This window comes from Crocuta crocuta, unplaced genomic scaffold (genome assembly GCF_008692635.1).
Source record: "Crocuta crocuta isolate KB4526 unplaced genomic scaffold, BGI_CrCroc_1.0 scaffold57, whole genome shotgun sequence".
Taxonomy (NCBI): Eukaryota; Metazoa; Chordata; class Mammalia; order Carnivora; family Hyaenidae; genus Crocuta; species Crocuta crocuta.
Window position 1 is genome coordinate 4249003 of NW_027532163.1, and position 21429 is coordinate 4270431.

General features: G+C 40.4%; 1 protein-coding gene across 3 annotated transcripts in view; it reads right to left on the minus strand.

The window, feature by feature from the left end:
* ZCCHC4 (zinc finger CCHC-type containing 4) overlaps positions 1 to 21429 on the minus strand; it is a 55458-nt gene that overhangs the window by 9205 nt on the left and 24824 nt on the right. For all 3 annotated transcript variants that reach the window (XR_013338235.1, XR_013338234.1, XM_077776586.1), the window contains exons 7-12: positions 17548 to 17698; positions 15714 to 15814; positions 6806 to 6927; positions 6495 to 6570; positions 4937 to 4988; positions 4025 to 4169 (exon numbers count right to left, since the gene is read on the minus strand). Coding sequence is in view for 1 of the 3 variants with exons in the window: in XM_077776586.1 (XP_077632712.1) it covers positions 4025 to 4169; positions 4937 to 4988; positions 6495 to 6570; positions 6806 to 6927; positions 15714 to 15814; positions 17548 to 17698 (647 nt within the window). In the remaining 2 variants the exon portion in view is untranslated. The remainder of the gene's footprint in view (positions 1 to 4024; positions 4170 to 4936; positions 4989 to 6494; positions 6571 to 6805; positions 6928 to 15713; positions 15815 to 17547; positions 17699 to 21429) is intronic.

Below are 21429 nucleotides of genomic sequence, written 5' to 3' on the forward strand. Positions count from 1 at the left end.
TCTCCCCTGCTCATGCTGTCTCTCTCTCTCTCCTAGAAATAAATAAAAATATTTAAAATAAATAAATAAATAAAGCATTAAAAAGTTAAAAAAAAATAAAAGGAAATAATCCTTCAGTGGAGCAAACCTGAGCCTCACTTTTTGTCCACACAACACCTCTATTAAGTGATGGAAATGAGCGGGCATGATCTTTGACTCCGAGGATCTAGGAGACTGAGACAAGGCTGATGTCACCTTTCATTTTCCTTCCCCAGCTTGTTTTTAGGGGAAGAAACTGAGGCTATGAAATCATCCAATGAAGAAGTGGCAGAACCAGTTTGATTCTAGAACCTGTGTTTCTTAATTACCTTTATACTATATATCATAGTGATATATAGTATATATAGTGATACTATTATTCAGACATGTAAAATGCTATGCACAGAGTAAGCACTAAACAAATATTAGCTCTTATTAGTAGCACCACATGACTATTATTCAGACTTTTGCTTGACAACTTTCCATTTTCCCATATTCAGATTTTGCATGATGGACTGGGACAGCCTACCCGTTCAAAAACACAACAAATACTACAGTCATCTTTACTGTTTTCTGCATGTCATATAAACCTCCTTTCCCTCCAATCATTATTTTAAGTAGGCTAAAGTCCTGATAAGTGATGATAGCAAATTTAATGAAGTCTAATCTCTTGATGACAAAGTCAATGAAGCTGTGTGTGCCTGTATACAAAATCTGAACAAATCTTCTTTGGCTCATCCACTTATAAAAAGAACTAAACATGAACCAGACCTCACTAGAATATTCAGTAAACAAAAGCAGAAGAAAATATTCATTTGTAATATGAATAAACAAAACTTGCCAGAGATAAAGTTCAACTGAGTATAAACTGAACTAATTGAATATAAATCAACTGTTTTGTTTTGCCTTAACATTAAATTGACCTAGTGTGTCTGTATTTATGTAATGATAAAAACGATTAACCACAAGAGGGAGCTTGCAACATTCCAGTTCAGGAGCAAAGGCAAATTAAACGCAGAAAAAAGAAATTAATATAAGACAGCTATGAAATACCTTTTATGCCATATATGCTAAAATATAATATTTTTATTTTTTTATTTTTTAATGTTTATTTTTGAGAGGGAAAGAGAGGGAGGGTGAGAGAGAAAGACAGCATGAGTGGGGAAAGGGCAGACAGAGAAGGAAACACAGAATGTGAAGCAGGCTCCAGGCTCCCAGCTGTCAGCACAGAGCCAAACGCAGGGCTCCAACTCATGAACCATGAGATCATGACCTGAGCCGAAGCTGGACACTTAACTGACTGAGTCACCCAGGAGACCCTAATATAATTTTTTTTTACTATTGTAAAGAAAAAAATTTTACCTTGTCAATTTCATTATGAAAATTTTTTGAAAGAAATACCTGAAGATAACTGTCAACAGTTTAGGAGCCTATTCTGAGAAAAAAGTAATACCATTTAAGACTTATCAGGTTGGGGTGCCTAGGTGGTTCAGTTAGTTAAGTGTCTGACTCTTGGTTTCAGCTCAGGTCATAATCTCCCAGTTCACGAGTTCGAGCCCCACATGGGGCTCTGCACTGACAGCACAGAGCCTGCTTGGAGTTTCTCTCTCCCTCTCTCTCTGCCACTCTCTGGCTTGCTCTCTCTCTCAAAAAGTAAACATTAAAAAAAAAAAAAAGACTTGGGGCATCTGGATGGCTCAGTCAGTTAAGCGTCCAACTTCAGCTCATGATCTCATGGCTCATGAGTTTGAGCCCCGCTCAGGCTCTGTACTGACAGCTCAGAGCCTGCTTCAGATTCTGTCTCCATCTCTCTCTCTGCCTCTCTCCTGCTCACACACCATCTCTCTCTCTCTCTCTCTCAAATATAAATAAACATTTTTTAAACATTTACAAAAGAAAGACATATCAGGTATACCACATCCTAATGGATTTCTTCCTTTAATTAAATTTGATAAAATCTAGTACTAAAAGATACTAACTGGTTTCCCTCAATGAAAACAATATAATACTACCATGCAGACTAGCCAGGGCTATTGCAGAGCCAACAAAGGGCCTACAATATGATGCTAAAATGCAAATTCAGTTTCCATGTGTCATAAGATCACAGAATTGAAGTCTGAGCATGTTACTGTGTTTGCAACCAGAATCACCCAATAAATGGTACAACAATCCCAGACCAATAGTTTATTACCTTGTTCTTTATTCTTTTTAAAGTTTATTTATTTATTTTGATAAAGTGTGCGCGTGCATGTGTGTGCACAAGTGGGGAAGGGCCAAAGAGAGAGGGAGAGAGAGAATCCCAAGCAGGCTTCATGCTGACAGCACAGAGCCCAACATGGAGCTCACCAACTCTGAGATACTGACCCGAGTCAAAATCAAGAGTGCGACACTTAACTGACTGAGCTATCCAGGTTTCCCAAGCTGCACTTTAATTCTTAAAGGTTTCTAAGCAAAAGTCTTTTATAAGATTCTTCAATACATTTCTTAATTTAGAATCTTCCACTTCTACCCTAGATTACTTAATGGAACTAATTGCTCAAAGTAAATTTGATAAAAAGAAATGGAAAAGTAACACAGTAGGCAGAATTCAAATAGCTGGGCCTCAACAGAAAAAAAAAAAAATAATTGCCACTGACCAAAACAATAAACAAATGGAAAAGAATTCTAATATAATTATAAATAGTTATAATAGCATCAGATATTTCTAATGCTAAGAAATATTTTTTTATCACAAGTCATAAGATAGCTCAAAAACCTGATGCTGATCCCAATTCTCTTGTAATGTTAAATTTGGCTATCTGGTTTTCATTACAATAAAAGAAGACTCAGTAACTATCATTCCTTTTAGTTTTAGTTTTTTGTTTTTTTTTAAATATTTATTTTTGAGAGAGAGACAGCACGTGAGCAGGGGAGGGGCAGAGAGAGAGGGAGACACAGAATCAGAAGCAGGCTCCAGACTCTGAGCTGTCAGCACAGAGCCCAATGCGGGGCTCGAACTCACAAACTGCGAGATCATGACCTGAGCCGAAGTCAGGCACTTAACTGACTGAGCCACCCAGGTGCCCCTAGTTTTAGTTTTTGTGCTGTTTTTAAGTGTTAGCATTCAAATCAGCGAGGCTGAGACCGCAGTGGTTTTTCTAAATATACTGTGGTCACTGGAATAACTTTGTTCTGAGTAATAACCAACAACAAATATTGGTGGAAGTGAAAATAATCATAGAAAACAAGTGGCAAAAATTAAAATTTTACATATTTATATTTTAAATAATAGGTCTAAATGTTTTTTTTTTTTTCCAAGTCTGACAGAATGTAAAGAGATAACTTCATTCTCCAAGGTGTTCACTGTAGGATTACGCATTCCATTCCATCTGAAATGCCTTCTCCAGCCTCTTCTGCTGTCAGGTGTCTGCATCCCATCTGTCCTGACTTAAATATCAGGTCTGTTAATAAAGCCTGAACTGTCAGGGGCGCCTGGATGGCTCAGTCGGTTAAGCATCTGACTTCGGCTCAGGTCATGATCTCTCAGTTTGTGAGTTCAAGCCCCATGTCAGGCTCTGTGCTGATAGCTCTGAGCCTGGAGCCTGATTCAGATTCTGCCTCTCCCTCTCTCTCTGCCCCTACCCCATGCACAAGAACACGTACCCTCTCTGTCTCTCCCCAGTCCCTCTCTCTCAAAAATAAACATTAAAAAAAAAATTTTTTTTAAAGCTTGAACTTGTTTCCCACAAATTATAATTTCACATGAACCACAGAAGATATAAAGTTAATCAGTTTCTACCTTATATTTTGTTCATTTTCATGTCTTACCCATAAAATGTTAAGCTTTTTCACTCATCTTTGTGTCCTGCCTCCGACCCCCCATGTCTGTGCAAGCAGTAAGTACATAACGGTAAAAACAGCCAACAATTCAGCACGTCTGAATCCTCTCGCGCACACCTTTGTGGACTACTTCATACGAGTCACACAAGGAAAATGTTGTTCTAGTCAGTAAAAGAATTCAACTTACTTGTCCACTCTCCTAGATGCAGCGATCTTAGGACAAGAACTACGTTTATGATCTAATTCACCACAAATAAAGCAGCCATCTTTAGGGGCCCCGCAGGAATGGTCTGGAAGAGCACAGCGACCACACATGCTACAGTGGGTCCAGGCTAGAAAACAAAAATTAAGTTTTGGAGGAAGTTCATTTAATATAATTTTTCATGTGACCAACCTTTATGATAGAGAAGATGAATAGTGTTTACTTCAAATTACCGTGACTGGTTCACATAGTTGGTTATACTTTGGCTAAAGAAGCCAAGGTTAAGAGGTCAGAATCCCACATAAACCAGCTAACTTCTTTCTGATACGTGGCAGCCCTTCTTCAAGGAGTCATGAGCTGAGAGCCACTGATACAACGGGGGCTGGTTGAGGGACACAAACTCCTATTAAAATAAACCAAACCAGGGCGCCTGGGTGGCTCAGTCGGTTGAGCGTCCGACACTGGACTTCAGCTCCGGTCATGATCTCAAGGTTCATGGGTTTGAGCCCCACCTTGCTGACGGTGTGGAGCCTACGTGGGATTCTCTCTCTCTCCCTGTCTCTCTGCCCCTTCCCCACCCCCACCCCTGCCCATCCCTCTCAAAGTAAATACATAAAAACTTTAAAAAATACAATAAAATAAATGAATAAAATAAAATAAAATAAGCCAAACCAAAGGCCGCACTGAATTAGGTTACAGTCATGTCTCCCTATAAAGGAGACGGTGTGCACTTTGGTAACTACAAACACTAAAAAGCAAGTAAAATCAATGCAGGTATCTGTCTGTATTAAGGGTTTTTTTTTCTCTTATAGATGCAATTAAATACAAATGCTATCTGGGTGAAGAAAAACTCTGAAATGTTTTCACAGCTTGTCAAATACTAATCTAAATACTTACAAGGTTTTACACACTTTTTGCAGAGGAAGCAATGGTTCCATTTCCTGCCATCCTACAAAAACAATTTTTAAATTATCTTTAATGTATCATTAACAATCAAGTTCCACAATTAAAAATTAAAATGTCTTATTAAAATCTGTGTAAATTATTCACTCCGTATTTCTCACTTTCCTGGGCTTCACAATTAAATACTTTGATTTTAATTTATGCATTTCTCCACTCAACTCAAAGGCCGCCCTGATGGGCCCCAATTTCCTTAACTGTAAAACTAGGGGATTTATCTACGTGATCCTGAAAGTCCACTCCAGCTCAAGCAATTCATGCTGCACAAAGAGGGACGCAATGAAAATTTCAAGAGAATGAATGATTCATAACTTTGACATGTCAATGTGGTGTAATCCTTAATAAAATTCATATTTAAGAACTTTAGATAACTTAGAAAGATGGAGATTATAGGGTGCTGTTTGGTTAATGTTAAATCCGTGACATAAAACTACTAAAAAAAAGTGTGTAAGACACATTTGTGTGTTAGGACGCTGGTCCCACTTAATGAGGATGATAAAGCACAGAAAGAAGAATCCCAATAGGATGAGAAATGGAATACCGTCAACCCCAAGAAGCCCCCCTTCCTAATCCAGCAATTTCTCCCTCCCCACTGAGTAACACCCACTCTGGTCTCTGGGATGGTCATTTCCTTGCTTTTGTTTATTTCTTACCACTTATGTGTGTATCTCTAAACAATAAAGTTCGGTCTTCCTCATTTTGAGCTTTATATGATCGGGGCGTAATTTTTTTCTTTTAAATAAAGAACACAGATCATTTCTAAACTGATTGAAAACACACATCATCCGGTGTGCTACCACAGTTAAAAACAAGTATAATCTGTTATAAAATTATAGAGTTTTGAAAACTGTACTTGATAATATTTACAAAAATACAGCCCTTTCCTTTGGAGAATGATTTGTGCATATTAGCCTAACTGAACTTCCTATGTTCTTGCTGACTAGATTTAGTTAAAATAAACAGGCCAACTTAAGGATCATCCACTTCTTTAAAACACTAGGCAAGAGGTGTGTCCCTAGAGTCCTTCCTTATCTGCAAACACTGGGAGAGTACTCATCTCCTAAGGCTTTGTGAGGAATAACCCACAAAGGAATAACCCATGGACAGCTCTTAGGAAAGGGTGTGGCCCATAAAAAGTGCACAGTATGTTATTATTACTTCATTAAAATAGTGATGGCCTCTAACAGTGCAGTATTTTACTTCAAACACCTTAAATTTAGCCCCAACACAACTTAGCACTCATCTCATGCCTTATCTGAAATGCTCCTGATGTTTGCAGTCATACAGCCCCGTAGCAAAGTGAATTCAAATAGCTGTTAATGATGAGGAAGGCAAAGGCTGCTGTACTTTATGACTGGAAATAAAACACTGTATTAATGTATATTTAGTAAATGATAATATGGCAACACAAATTATAATAGGCAAATATAATGGCTAGTAAGCTAAAATAAAACTAACATATTTTAATACAAACACATTCTATAGGAACCCGTACCTTGGATGTGCAAGAATTACAGTGCTCACAGTGTTGATTCTCTAGGGAAACATATCGTTGACATAAAGGGCAAAATCTAAGGAAGAAAGAAAGAGACTTAACTCATCTGCATATTCTCATGAGGATTCACAGAGTAGATAAATGGCACTTATTGCAAAATTGGGTATAATCCAAATTCAATTCAATATAAAATGTGGACGAAGTTTAAAAGCAACAGAAGAACTATATGAGTCAATATGAAAAGCATCTTAATGTTAGATATATGGAACTTTATTTTCAGTGACTCATCTATTTCAAGGTCACACTCTTACCTGTACCCTTCTTCACTAGGAAGGATTATTTTGTTGGGTGGAATATTGGTGAAAATACGCACAGGAGACTGTTTTCGGCCTGTCTTTCCATGTTTATAAAGTGCATGATTATCATAATCTACCTAAAAAGTTAAAAAAAAAATTGAAAAAGAACATTACTCAAATGAGTCAACATCTATGAAGATTCTTTAATCAGAGAAGAACAATTGATGCCAAGATAGGAGTTAAGCCAAAGTATTTAAGAAATTCTTTTTAATTGTTCCTGTTTGTTTATTTATTTATTTATTTATTTATTTATTTATTTATTTNAGACAGCGTGAGCAGGGAAGGGTCAGAGAGAGAAGGAGTCACAGACTGAAACAGGCTCCAGGCTCCGAGCTGGCAGTCAGCACAGAGCCCGACGCGGGGCTCAAACCCACAAACCGTGAGATCATGACCTAAGCGAAAGTCGGACGCCCAACCGACTAAGGCACCCGGGCGCCCCTCTGTTTATTTATTTTTAAGAGAGAAAGAGTATGAGTTGGGGAGAGGCAGAGAGAGAGGGAGACCAGAATTGGAAGAGGCTCTAGGCTCTGAGCTGGCAGCACAGAGCCCAACGTGGGGCTTGAATTCACAAACCGGTAAGATCATGACCCGAGCTAAAGTCAGATGCTCAACCGATTGGGCTACCCAGGTGCCCCTTAAGAGGAAATTCTTAAAAGCAAGAGTTTGCCTATTAATCAGCCTCAAAGAGGCCTCTGTGGCAGTGAAAGTTCATTACAGAAAAGGTAAACTTTGTTAAGTTCATATTGCCTAGTATTAAGAGAACTGTAATCTTTCATCTAATAGAAGAGACTTCACAGGAAGGACTATTCTGTAATTAAGAATTTGGCTTTTGGTGCTAAAAAATTCCACCCCTGAAGACATGTGCCAGCCTGGATGGGACTTTTCATCTGTGTGTGTGACATCTACTACCTGTTAGGTCTGAGGTCAGTGAGTGTCAGTCCAGTCTTACTCTGGCCCTCCACCATTCAGGCTGTGACCTCTCACATTCTGGCAGAGCGTAGGTTTGGGGACCAGACAGTGGCTCTGCCACTCACTTGCGACCATAGACAACTTTATATAATCTTCACCTGGAAAAGGAAGTTGCTGAATTCTGCCCCAGGGACACTGTGAAGGTTACATGAGTTAATGTCTGCAAAACACCAAGTTCAAAGCCTGGCATATGGTAGAGACAGATAGAAAGACGGGGGTGAAGAGAGATTCACAACTAAAATTGTGACTATTTCAAACATTTACTTCTCCTCAAGACTCCAACTCAGCTTTCAGCCTTGGCAGATCATCCTGAAAGTAAGCTGAAGCTAACAGGCATGGTTTCTATTGGCTTCTTGCTCTGGTCTCCTTCTCCAACCTCTCTGCCATCCATACACATTCTCACTTTGGCTCTAAACCTGCTCTGAGTTCACCTGGTCACTAAGTCCACCTTTCTTCAGACCAGTAATTCTCCAAGTGCAATGCCTGGATCAGCAACATCAGCACTGCTCCTGAGATCTTGCTAGAAAAACACATCCTCCCCCACCTAGGACCTAATAAAACAGAAGCCCTGGGTGTCAGGCCCTGCAATCTGTATTTTTTTTTTAATTTTAACAAGAACATTTTATTTATTTAATGTTTATTTATTTTTGAGAGTGAGAGAGAGCATGCACACATGCGCGAGCAGGGGAGGGGCAGAGAGAGAAGACAGACCATCCCAAGCGGGCTCCATGCTGACAGCAGAGAGCCCGATGTGGGGCTTGAACTCACGAACTGCGAGGTAATGACCTAAGCTTAACGGGCTGAGCCACCCAGGCGCCCTCCTCCCCCTGCTCCGCATCTGTGTTCTTAACAAGCCCTCCTGGCACACTCAAGTTTGGGAACCACTGTTCTAGATTATCCACAAGAATACCATAAGGTTTTTATGAAGTCAACACAGGCAGAGCCCAACTTTCAAATAAGTTATAATGAACTGTTTAGACTCTAAACAAGAAGACACTTAAGAGTTTTATAAAAGAACTGGCTTGCAAGCTATTTAATAAGCAAATCACCAAAACATACGGACTTAATTAAGACACTGGAAAGAGAGGGCTTTAGTGAGAAACTCCTAAGCTCTCTGTATGGCCCTGCCCGTGGCTTGCAACAAGACTAACCCATGAACAAGTTCAGGAAGATGGATCAATAAGCCTCGGCGGTAGGGGAAAAATACGTGCCACATGAGGAGACCCCGCTAAACAAAGGACCAGTGTTGGGGGAGGGGACCCAAGCCCTGGGGGTTCTGGTTAAGTGACAGCATGATGAGCCCTCGGCCCAGCGTGACCGCGTGAAAAAGTGTAATAGCATCACAAGGAAAGGATGCAGGTAGATTACATTTGAAGCCCCGCATTTGAAGAGAGACGCTGATAAAACCAGTTCATTTCTACCGAAAGTAATGGGAATGAATAGGATTTATAGTTTCCCCGTATTGGGGGTGTTTATTCAGAAAAGCGGAAACTGGGAGGATCCTCAGTTTTATAACTGAAGGGGTGTTGGTGGAATCGAAATTAGACTTAGCCTTTATTGCTTTGGAGGAGAGAAGCAGGACCAGTGGTTAGAAGTTAATAGGGAGCATATTTTGGGGCGCCTGGGTGGCTTACTCGGTTAAGCGTCCGACTTTGGCTTAGGTCATGATCTCACGGTTCGTGGGTTCGAGCCCCGCGTCGGGCTCCGTGCTGACTGCCAGCTCAGAGCCTGGAGCCTATTTCAGAGTCTGTGACTCCCTCTCTCTCTGACCCTCCCCTGCTCACGCTGTCTCTCTCTCCTAGAAATAAATAAAACATTAAAAAAAAATTTAAGAAAAAAAGAAGTTAATAGGGAGCATATTTTATCTCAATATGAGAAAAGTTTCTAACGATTAGAGCTATTAAATAAATTGAATTGCCTTCTAAGGCAGCAGGACTTTGCTCACTGAAAGCATTCAAAGTGAGGCCGGGTGACTGGCTGTCATGAATTCAGTGGAGAGGTTTATTGTGGTGGGAAGGTAGCCCGCGTTACACCCCTCATGTTTCTTTCCAACTTTAAAATTCTACGAATAGATATCACCTCTTAGAGGCTAAGATACAAAAGTAGATTTTACTTCAAAATTACTTTAAAATACTTTTGTAAGTAGGTTTCTTTTAAAACAATTTAAATGCATAATTTTTCCCTAATGCACTCCTCTCTGTACTCAATAAATACATGATACCATATTAATTTCAACAAAGATATTTTGAACATTTATGAGTATCGTAAGAAAAAAAATCTTCCCAAGAGAACTTTAGGAAGATCTTCAAATGCTGAAAAAGAGGACCTTAGAAAGGTTCCTAGTAAATGGAAATATTCCATGCAATACAAAAGATAGCAGATGCAAGAGAGGGGGAAAAAAAGAACAATCCCTTTATGGTTACCCAAGGAGTCGGAGAATGTATGTGTCAGGAAGGTGGCTGATTGCTTGGTTTTGCATAACCTAATTGAGATTATTATTATTTTTAAATGTGGGTTTGTTGTGCTAATTAACTATAAACATATGGTATGTAAAATGCATGCTGCCAGGGTAAATTAATGTACCTCTCACATACATCCATATTTCATAGCTTCATGCACACAAATAAACGTCCTGTGGAAGGAAGCGTGGGGAAGCAAACACAATTTTGCAAATTGCATCACTCATGGTAGAGCTGATACACCATTTTCCCGTCATTATGGCTGACATTTCACTCACAATGATGATGAGAGGCACTTTCAAATAGAAAATTTCTCCCATGGAACTGATTAATGTGATGAAGTACTGTATAGAAATGAGGGAAAGCACAAAATCTCTGCAGTTCTTAACTTTTAATTTTATCTATACGCAAATTTCTTCTGTAACGTGAGACTGGAGCTAGTTATACAGGAACCAAGACATTCAAGTCAATACACATTTATTTTGCACCTACTATGTTCTAGGCATCCTACCGGGAAACAGAGATCAAAAAGACACAGTGCTTGTATTTATTTTCCTAACTCCCTAAGGATCATAATCTATTTATTTAATTTCAGTGTATCAAAAGGTCTGAAGTGAATGCTTCAGCTCCATCAACCAGCTTCTCTCAGAGCAATAAGGTCTTTTAGTCACTTCCTCATGTACCTTTTATTTACAATTATAGGGGCGCCTGGGGGGCTCAGTCAGTTAAGCATCCTACTTGGGCTCAGGTCAGTATCTCATGGTTCGTGAGTTCGAGCCCTGCATGGGCTCTGTGCTGACAGCTCAGAGCCTGGAGTGTGCTTCGGATTCTGTGTCTCCCTCTTTCTCTGCCCCTCCTCCCACCTCTCTCTCAAAAATAAAACATAAAACAATTTTTTAAAAATAATATACACACATATATTATCTCCCTTGTCACTCCAAACCCTTTACATGTTTGTGTTTATTACATCGTTTTAAGAATTTCAGTTGCCATCTTGTAATTTGCAATCATTTGTCAGAAATTCCTGTCAAAATATCTTCATTTATGAACACGAAACTAAAAAACTCAAAAAACAGTTTTCCACACAGGATGATTTTTAAAAATAGCAAACCTCGTACTTTTAACAATCCAAACAAATGTCCCAGGTTAAACAGAAACAAGAAACCATAGCATGTTCACAGTGGAAGGGAAGTGAGGCGATCTAGCTCAGATATGGTAAATACGGGACCCGAATGCTGCTACTCCCTGACCACGTCACTGTGGCAGACATCACTAATCAATCACACACTACTCTCTGCCACTGAGCCTGGTATTCTCAACAAATTCTCCAGAAAGTCACTACCAATTTATCAGGCTTACCACTAAAGCACTAAAAGTGAAACTTATCTGCCATCTCTTTTCTGATTCAATTGTTTTTTTATAGGTAAGGAAACAGAGACCGGGAAAGATAAACTGACTTCTTCCAAGATTAAAGAGCCTCTAAAAGGCAGTATGCTAGGACTCACACTTCTTCTGACTGTGAGTCAGAATTTCTTTTCATTATCACATTCTTCCTTCCTAATCTGCTCTTAATAGAACTTTTGGTTTTCTAGGTCTTTGATGACTATTTTATTCTGTAGTCATCAAGCGCTTTATCATTGAAGAGTCTGATTTATATTTTATGAAGATTTGCAGCATTTCTGCCTTACCTGAAAAGTATTTCAAAAAAAGAGATTTGGTGATTTTGGGTTTTTTTTTTTTCTTACTGTATTGTGGTGTGGGAGCTTATAATCATCTTGGGGGTGTGAGAAAGAAGGTCTAATCAAGGTCTATGGCAAAAGACCTGTGAAGGAGGACAAGAGACTTTCAAATTTTTCATTTGATTCAGGCAGCTAATATACAAGAAAATAAATCACCACAAAGTAAGGTTAAAATAACAAGGGAAAGAAAAGAAAGAAAATAAAAGTGTCAGAAAGGTTAATAATAGTAAATCCAGAAAAATTCTCCAGAAAGAAAGGAAGAAGGGAAGAAAGGGAAGGAAGGAAGGAAGGGAAGAAAGGGGCCTCTGGGTAGCTCAGTCAGTTAAGCGTCTGAGTTCAGGTCAGGTCATGTTCTCACAGTCCATGGGTTCAAGCCCCGCATCAGGCTCTGTGCTGACAGCTCAGAGCCTGGAGCCTGCTTCATATTTTATGTCTCCCCCCGCTCTCTGCCCCTCCCCCATTCATACTCTGTCTCTCTCTCTCAAAAATAAATAAATATTTAAAAAGAAAGAGAGAGAGAGAGAAAGAAAGAAAGGTCATCAAGGTGATCTACAACAAATAAGGTTTATAAACACAATAGGAGATATGGCGAAAATCAGTTTCTCTATCTGAGCATGCAAAGGGCAGTAGTGTTCTTATCTTCAGTAGAAATCAGAAAAAAACAAAGATGTGTTCTGTCTCACAGATTTTATTCTAATTTTTCTTTTCAAAGTTTGGCTTTCTCTTCACTAAAAAGACTGCTTTTTACTCTGTCTGATGCATATGGCCTAATTAGAAACTTTCTTCACCAATACAGTGAATTGTATAATTATTATTTTTTAATTATTTATTTTTGAGAGAGAGTGAGAGAGAGGAGGGGACAAGGAGAGAAAGAGAGACAGAGAATCCCAAGCAGGTGCCTCACTCTCAGCACAGAGCTGGACCTCATGACATGTGAGCTCATGACATGTCATGTCACAGAGTCGAAATCAAGAGTCAGACATGTAAATGACTGAGCCACCCAGGTGCCCCTGGGTAATTATTTTTAATAAGCTTGGACCTTGGAACTATTTCTCAAAACTGCGACTCCAGCATTTCCACAAGTTCCTTCTTAGTAACACAGGCTGTCAAAACAGTGACTGGAGGGGTGCCTGGGTGGCTCAGTCGGTTGAGCGTCTGGCTTCGGCTCAGGTCATGATCTCACGGTTCATGGGTTCGAGCCCCGGGTCAGGCTCTGTGCTGACTGCCAGCTCAGAGCCTGGAGCCTGTTCAGATTCTGTGTCTCCCTCTCTCTCTGACCCTCCCCTGTTCACGATGTCTCTCTCTCTCTCTCAGTAATAAATTAAAAAAAAAAAACATTAAAAATTAAAAACAACAACAACAGTAACTGGACCCTGGTGGTCACCTCTCTCATCCACTCTACTCTGAATCTGCCTTCTTTGGCCTCTTCGGCAGTTCAAACTCTCGCCCTTAGTGATCTAAATGTGAATGGAGGGGCGCCTGGGTGGCTCAGTCGGTTAAGCGTCTGACTTCGGCTCAGGTCATGATCTCACGGTTCGTGGGTTCGAGCCCCATATCAAGCCCACTTCAGATCCTCCTGTTTCTTCCTTTCTCTGTCCCTCCCGTGCTCACGCTCTCTCTCAAAAATAAACATTTTAAAAAATAAAAAAATAAATATGAATGGAACAGTTTTCTGAGGAACCATATGTTTTGCAATTTTAATGTCTCAGATATTATACCCCCCAAAAAATAAGCCCAAAAGAAAAGCTTTACCCGCACCCTGGGACTGTCTGAATGGTGACGATAAAGTGATGGTCACGACAATGCGGAGACCAATAACCTTTATTCTACACTTGCTGTGGGTCAGCAACTAGGCTAAGCCTTTCTGTGTATTCTATAATTCTCAACACCTCATGAGACAGATATATAATTACTCTGCTCATTTAACAGATCACATGGGCTGCAGAGGGGTAGATAAAATGTACAGGCCCAGCGAGTAACGGGCAGAACCAGGATTAAAACCCAGTTCCTCTTCAACTCTGGAGCCCACGTGGGGTTTCAGGCAGTTACCCGTTCAACGTGTGTAAGGCACTGACTGTCGTGCCCAGCGCTGGGCTCCATGATTATTCACTGTGGAAGGCAGCAGGTGCTCCTGCCCTCTGAGAAGTCTCCTTGGCTAACATCTTTAGGATATGGCCACTAACTGCTCTGCAAATGCCCACACTCGGGTCACCCCTCAGACCGGAAACAGAGAACTGTGTGTCTGAAAAAGGCAAGTAAAGCACAATGGGAAGAATTATGATGCAGACTCTGCCCAAAGCAGAGCTCAAGAAGTCAAGGTTAAGATGGTTTGTGCTGTATACACTTTTGGAAAGGAACCTATTAATAGGGTTCAACAGCCACAAAAATGTCCATTAAAGCCGATAACAACATGTTTGGGATTCTATTTCGGTTTTGGAAATTTATTTTAAGGAAGTTATGTAAACTATGGTAAAAATTATTTGAATAAAAGGTGTTCATGTCAGTGGTATTTACAGTACATTAAAGGTGGAAGCAATGTAAGTCAAAAAAAAAAAGATTAACAGTTGATAACATAACCTGCTAATAAGATTATTTAAAGTGATTAAAGGCATAAAAACTATGGCGCTACATTTACAAACGTACACGTACGTAAGACACGGAGGAAACAGAACTTGGATGTGTCTGCTCTGATTACAGACACGTAACGCGTGTAAAATTATCACATTTGCTATTTTGGGGTGGAATCACAGGCAGGGTCTGGACAGACCCTCATTTTGGGTAACATTGTTCCTGAAAGAAACACAGTCATTTCTTCACATGGTAATTATCCTCACTCTCATAATGATTAAATGTCTGCAAGATTAGAGAGCTCACATCCAAGCGCTAGCTTGGAACAAGCAGAGGAGACACTTTCAGCTCTGGGGCAGAAAAGCCTTCATAAAGGCAGTCCGGCGCTCAGCAAGCTCCAACAGAAAGATGTCACTACAAAAGAGGATGCAGTGGCCACTCGCCGACCACACATGGGGATGGTGACAATTGGGTTAACTTCAGAACGCAAGGGAATGAAAATAGGAAAGTGGACATTAAAGCAGGAGTTGAGGGCAGAGACGGGAGGGCGGGCTGGTCAGTTCTGCCCTGAAATGAGCACACTCACCCCCGCACACGCACACGGACCCCAGCGTCTCTGCCTCTCTGACACGCTGTCACCTTGGACACGCCTCCCTTCAGAGCTCCTGGAATCCTCTGAGTGACACAGTGAAGTGTACGTGACATGCCACCGACCAGAAAAAGCACTTACTTCTCTACAACCTCTGTCTGAACAGACAAAACTCCCCCTTCATAACAATGCCTCTGGGGTCCTGCGGCACCTTCTGGTGAGGAGAAAGGTCGGGTCGGTCGGCCTAAACCCTGGCTGTGCTGCAGAATCACCTGGGAAGCCTGGTAAAACATGGTTTCTTCAGGCTTTACTCTCTAACTTTGAGTTAGTTGGTTTATCTTGGTACCTAGGAATCTATATTTTTAATCAGTGCCCTAAAATGACAATTAGGAACCTCTAGCCTAAGATACGTATGGTACAATTTTAGTGTTCAATACAGTTCATAGTATTATCATATACTAAACTGATGGGTTGTGTGATCAGAATATTTACTTAGCATTCCTCAACCATGCCAGAAAACAGAATATTTACTACCATACCTGGTAATCCAGCATGCAGAAGCTTGGAAAAAACTGACGAATTCGGGATTCAAAAAAATAGGGGAAAATCCAGAATACAGGGAGCTCTTTGTGACTGCTATCTAATGGATCACAAAAAAAAAGGAAGAGAAAATAAGAAATTTATATTAAAAAAATAAAACAGCTGTCACTGAACAACTTCTAATATTGGGAAAATTTTGCAATCATTCAATGCACTTAAATCATACAGAAGAAGAGAATGTTTACCAGACTGCCATTTACATCTTGATCTTTCCCAAGAGTCAGTGGAAATGTTCTTTTATCTAAATGCAGTTATAAAGGAAATGTAAAAGGAATCCTTACACACATATCACTACATTCCAGGTAAAGGCGAAGACATCACCAGTAAAGTGGGAAATGAAAGGGAGCATTACTTGAGAGGAGCAATGTGGCTGTGCTGTGGGGCCAGAAGCAGAGGCCGGAAGTCAGAACACAGCTCTGCCATGACTCGTTATGTGCTTTTCAGGGGTGAATCAATCTTTCCTAAATCATGGAAGATTCTAAAAATACAAGCTTATCGGGGCGCCTGGGTGGCTTAGTCAGTTAAGCGTCTGACTTTCGCTTAAGTCATGATCTCACGGTTCGTGGGTTCGAGCCCCGCATCAGGCTCTGTGCTGACTGCCAGCTCAGACCCTGGAGCCTGTTTCAGTCTGTGACTCCCTCTCTCTCTGACCCTCCCCTGCTCACGCTGTCTCTATCTCTCTCTCCTAGAAATAAATAAAATATTAAAACAAAACAAAACAAAACAAGCTTATCAACATTAACTTTGATGACAGACAGGGGATATGGCTGTTATTTGCAGAGCACCTAGCAGAGGCTGAGTACAATGCTAGGTACTTTCTATACATTATCTCCTTACAATAACCCCCCTAGAGTTAGATATTAATAACCCAATTTTATAGACAGGCCAACTGAAGCCGTACGATTGAGGTATTTTGTTCAAGTTCATGCAGCCAATAAGTGGCAAAACTGAAATTCAAGCCCACTGAGCTCCTTACTGCTTCCCCAATAACTCTGACTTTATTCTGATAAGTGGAAATACTTAACACTATGAGCCATGTTTTAGATTTCATTTGCAGTCTCTCTCCAAAGCACAAGCACAATTAACGGAGAAGCTTGGTCACAGATTCCTGACGCTCTTACAGTTTATCAACTTGTAAGCTGGAAACTAAAAAATGATGGTACCAACTAATTAGATAATTACATAAAACACTTCAAAGGCCTGAGTCACTTTAAAATGAATAATAACCCCCAGCCATTAATGCACCTCTATCTATGTGGGTATCTATCACTGACAACCGCTGTAAGGCTGCACATGTCTGAACCTTCTATCCCCGTCTTGGCACAGTGTAGAGCTCTGGGCCACAGGCTGGGTGGCGTCTAGGAGCTTTGGGCAAGACTTTAGGAACAGGGGACGTAAGAGCACAAGGATAGGGAGATCTGTCCATCTTGCTCGGTACTCTATTTCCAGCACCTAAACAGTACCCGGTACTCGGTAAATATTTACTGAATAAATGACAACAGATTACTGCTATTCTTCATAATGTCCCCTTATGCTCACCTGCAAGTCATTTTGAGAACACATGATTAGGAAAATACAAAGTGTATCACGATAATGAAGTGTGCACATTCTCAAATAAGCCTGTTTAAAAAACACACACACACACACACACACACAAGAACCCGAGACATGTATATTTTATCAAAGCTCTGATTCACTGAGCTCTGCTAATATTTGACAGGAAGTAGATACACAGATACATGTTTATTTTGCAGTAAGTAATAAATTACACACCTTGGCTTTGGCCTTCTTTCCACATAGCAATTAACTTCTTGAATGTAACAGCCAGAGGTTCAACCAAGCCACCGAAAGGAGGGTCTGTCACCATAATGACTCCCTCACCTTTATCTTCCTGTAAAAATGTTCTGCATACTTCAAGGGCAGCCTGGAACAAATAAAAATTCATTTCTAAATGAGGACGAGAGGGAGGCACTTCATCCTATTCGGAGAAGGCATCGGGCTTGGTCCCACAGTTTGTACGGAAACGTCACCCTTCCAGCCACCCCAGGATCCCTCGGTGACATCCCGAAGCCTCTCTCATTCAGCCCCCATAAGATCTTATCTCTGGGTTCTTTGATAAGCGGGTTTTTAAAATTGCAAATTCAAACACCATCACTACCAGAGGACTACACATTTCAAATGGTTAAATTAAAAATCTAAATTTAGTAACCTAAAAGAGAAAAACTCATTACCCATGAAGACTATCTAAAATGCTAAATTCAATTCCACAAACAGAAGCAGGGAGCGAGCTAAACACTGGAGACACAAAGACGAATAAGACTGACTTTTTTCCTGTCTGGTTTGTCCACCACCGTGAGTTCAGTTTAGTAGGAGCTACATGTCACCAGTTCCCATGCACATGTTCTCGAGCACCGGGTATGCGGCAGACATATTGGGACACGCACAGTACATCAGTAAATGGAAGTCTGCAAACAGCAAAGCTTATCCGGGCCGGGAAATCATGCTATTAATGCATGCTCCCAACAGACTAATTGTTTTCAGTAACTGTAAAAGTTAACATTAACCACTGTCTAGAATATTTATTATTTTTTGCTTTGGGAGAAGTTAATAAGAAATATACCTATAACACTAACTCCAGTCTACTGACTTCCTAGTAGTTTTCAAGTATGCATCTATAAAAGCAAATCAACACAGTATAAAAAATGGTCGAAGACTTTAAAGTTTAATGGCATTTTAAACTTTAATAAGCCCATATATACTTTATAATAAAATATATATTGTTCTACTACTAAATCAATTTAGAAGACCCAATTGATGAGAGGAAAAACCACAACATCCTAATCCCCTCTTCCCCAGGAGAACCTTTATTAACTTCCTACTGGAAGTCCTGCGGCGATGGATGGCGTGTCAGGAAGGTTAATCATTTTTCAAGTAGTGCTTGGCACTTCCTTAACCTGCCTACGTGAACAAGGACTTAAAGTACAGACAGTGTTATTGAAAAACCTTCAAATTCCTCAGACTTAAAAGTAGGAAAAGAAAATAAACAAGTAAGTGAAATTTAAGCTCTTAACCAAATTATAAAAGCCAGTAAAGAGCATGTTTGTCTCCAATGGCAGGATGTCCCAAACCAGTAGAGTATGTTTGTCTCCAATGGCAGGATGTCCCGTCGTGACTTGCTGAGGGTCCAGATATTGACCACATGTGGGAAGCACATGCTTGACACCACCAATGTTGATTGTAACTTACTCTTCCCTACACCTTAATCATCGCTAAAAAAAGTGCCTGGTACTTTAAAGAACTGTCTTCTATACATATTTCAACCTCCTTGACCATTAAGGCATATGACATTTCCCATTACCTGAAAGACTTTATGATCTTCTCTGAGAAAATCCTGTGCAAGGAATGCCTGCTTTTTAATCCCATGGACTGGGAAGTGCTTACATGCAGTGACAGAGGGTTCTATCCCCCAAAGCGCCCTGCACACCTTTACAGGCACCTGGTAGACGCTTGAATATTCAGTGATGGATTAGTAGACGGTAAATCTCTGCTGAAAACTTTTGACTCAGGAAGTAGGCAGAATAAGGGCAGATAGTAAAATCATCAAGACAATACTTTTCTGTAGGTCAGTCTCTACAGTTGCAGTGTTATTTAGAGGCCACTCCTAAAATATAGAGAGAGGAAAGCCTGAGCTAAACGATTGTTTTCTTCTGGGAAAGATAAAGTGGAGCTCAGTCTTGGCAGTTTATTCCAACCATTATTCTAGAAACTTATAATTCCATAAGCTTTCAATAAAAGCTCAAAAGAATTTCCTACAAAAAGGTGAATTACATGTTACTTTCTTAACGTATAAGATGCTGTTAGCCAACTATTAAGTATTTAAATGTAATTTTACTCTTACCTTACCATTATTGTTCAAAATAGAAAGCAAATCATGGTATGGTGTTAAAAACAAAGAAGCGAATGAACAAACCTGACCCACTACTGCAGCATCAAGCAGTAACATAGACTTGGTTACTTCACCACCTCTGACGCCAGTCCTGACCGCATTCCTGAGCTTGACGCCCCCCAGTTTCAAGAAGCCATACTCAATAACTCTAAATCAATATTCCAACAGCCCCAGAAACTCAGCATTTCCAAATCTCACTTCCAAAGTTCCCTACCCTCTGTTTGGCAGAATGAAATAAAATTCCAGGCCGGACCACCATGTCCTCTTAGATCTCTCCCCCAGTATACTTACCCCCAAGTCTTCTGGTTTCCATCTCTGAAAGCCTACAGAATCTACCTCTCTCTTTTTCCCACTGCCACTGTCCTAGTTGAGAAGTCCATCATCATTGTCAAGTGAGTTTTCAATTCCTCTCTCTCCTTCACACTCATCTAATTGGTTCTCAAATCCTGGAGGTTATCGACCAAATAATTGCTCTGGGAAACTGTGCAATATGTCTAATTCTAACTGCTATTTATTTGAATACTTGGTTTTCATGGCTATCAGAGCTAAAAAATATATATATATATCCCAATGCTGACCGAGTCTCATGGAAGGAGTGCATCCTTGGCTAGACTGAATCAGAAGACTCATTTTTCAACCCCAACCAACAATTTAGAATTTGTATTCATTTCCTGGATGCTTAGTGTTTTCATTTTGCTTGGTTTTCATTCTATCATTAGTTAATATCTGAAAACTCAATATGTATGTATACATGGTTCAGAATTTTTGAAAACTGATATACACACATACATATATATATGGATATGTGTTTCAAGTAGTCTTGATAATTTCAAACAGTGTGACCAACTTCCTGTCAGGTGTGATTACTTGGCTGGGTATAGCTTTTATTTTGTAATAAGACAGGCAGAGAGCTCAAACTAGGAGTACAAGTATCAGCTCTGCTAAGTTTTTTATTCATGGTGACATTACTAACACTGACAGAAGCCATCCCCTGCTACACATGGACAGCGTCCCCCACCCCACCATCCCCCCCACCAGAGTAGTACATTTGCTATAACTAATGAACCAANAGGGAGACAAAGAACGTGAAGCAGGCTCCAGGCTCTGAGCTAGCTGTCAGCACAGAGCCCACGCGGGGCTCGAACCCACAAGCTGCGAGATCATGAACTGAACCGAAGCCGGACACTCAACCAACTGAGTCACCCAGATGCCCCTATTAGGTTTCACTCTTGACACGGTCTAATTTTTAAGAATTAAGTTTAATAAGGGGCGCCTGGGTGGCTTAGTCGGTTAAGCGTCCGGCTTTCGCTTAGGTCATGATCTCGCGGTTCGTGGGTTCGAGCCCCGCGTCGGGCTCTGTGCTGACTGCCAGCTCAGACCCTGGAGCCTGTTTCAGTCTGTGACTCCCTCTCTCTCTGACCCTCCCCTGCTCAGGCTGTCTCTCTCTCTCTCTCTCTCCTAGAAATAAATAAAACATTAAAAAAAAAAAAAGAATTAGTTTAATAAAACCATAAATCCCCTTAACCAGCACATAAAATTTATCACGGAGGCAGACATCAAACAACTAACCCCAGGATTATTTAATTATAGTATCAAAGTACAAAGGAGAACTTGACCTTATCTGGAGGCCAGGGGAGGCTAGAGAATGTGACTTGGAACTGAGCCCTGAAGGATAAGGTGAAGTGAACAAGGCAAAGTGAGACCAGAAG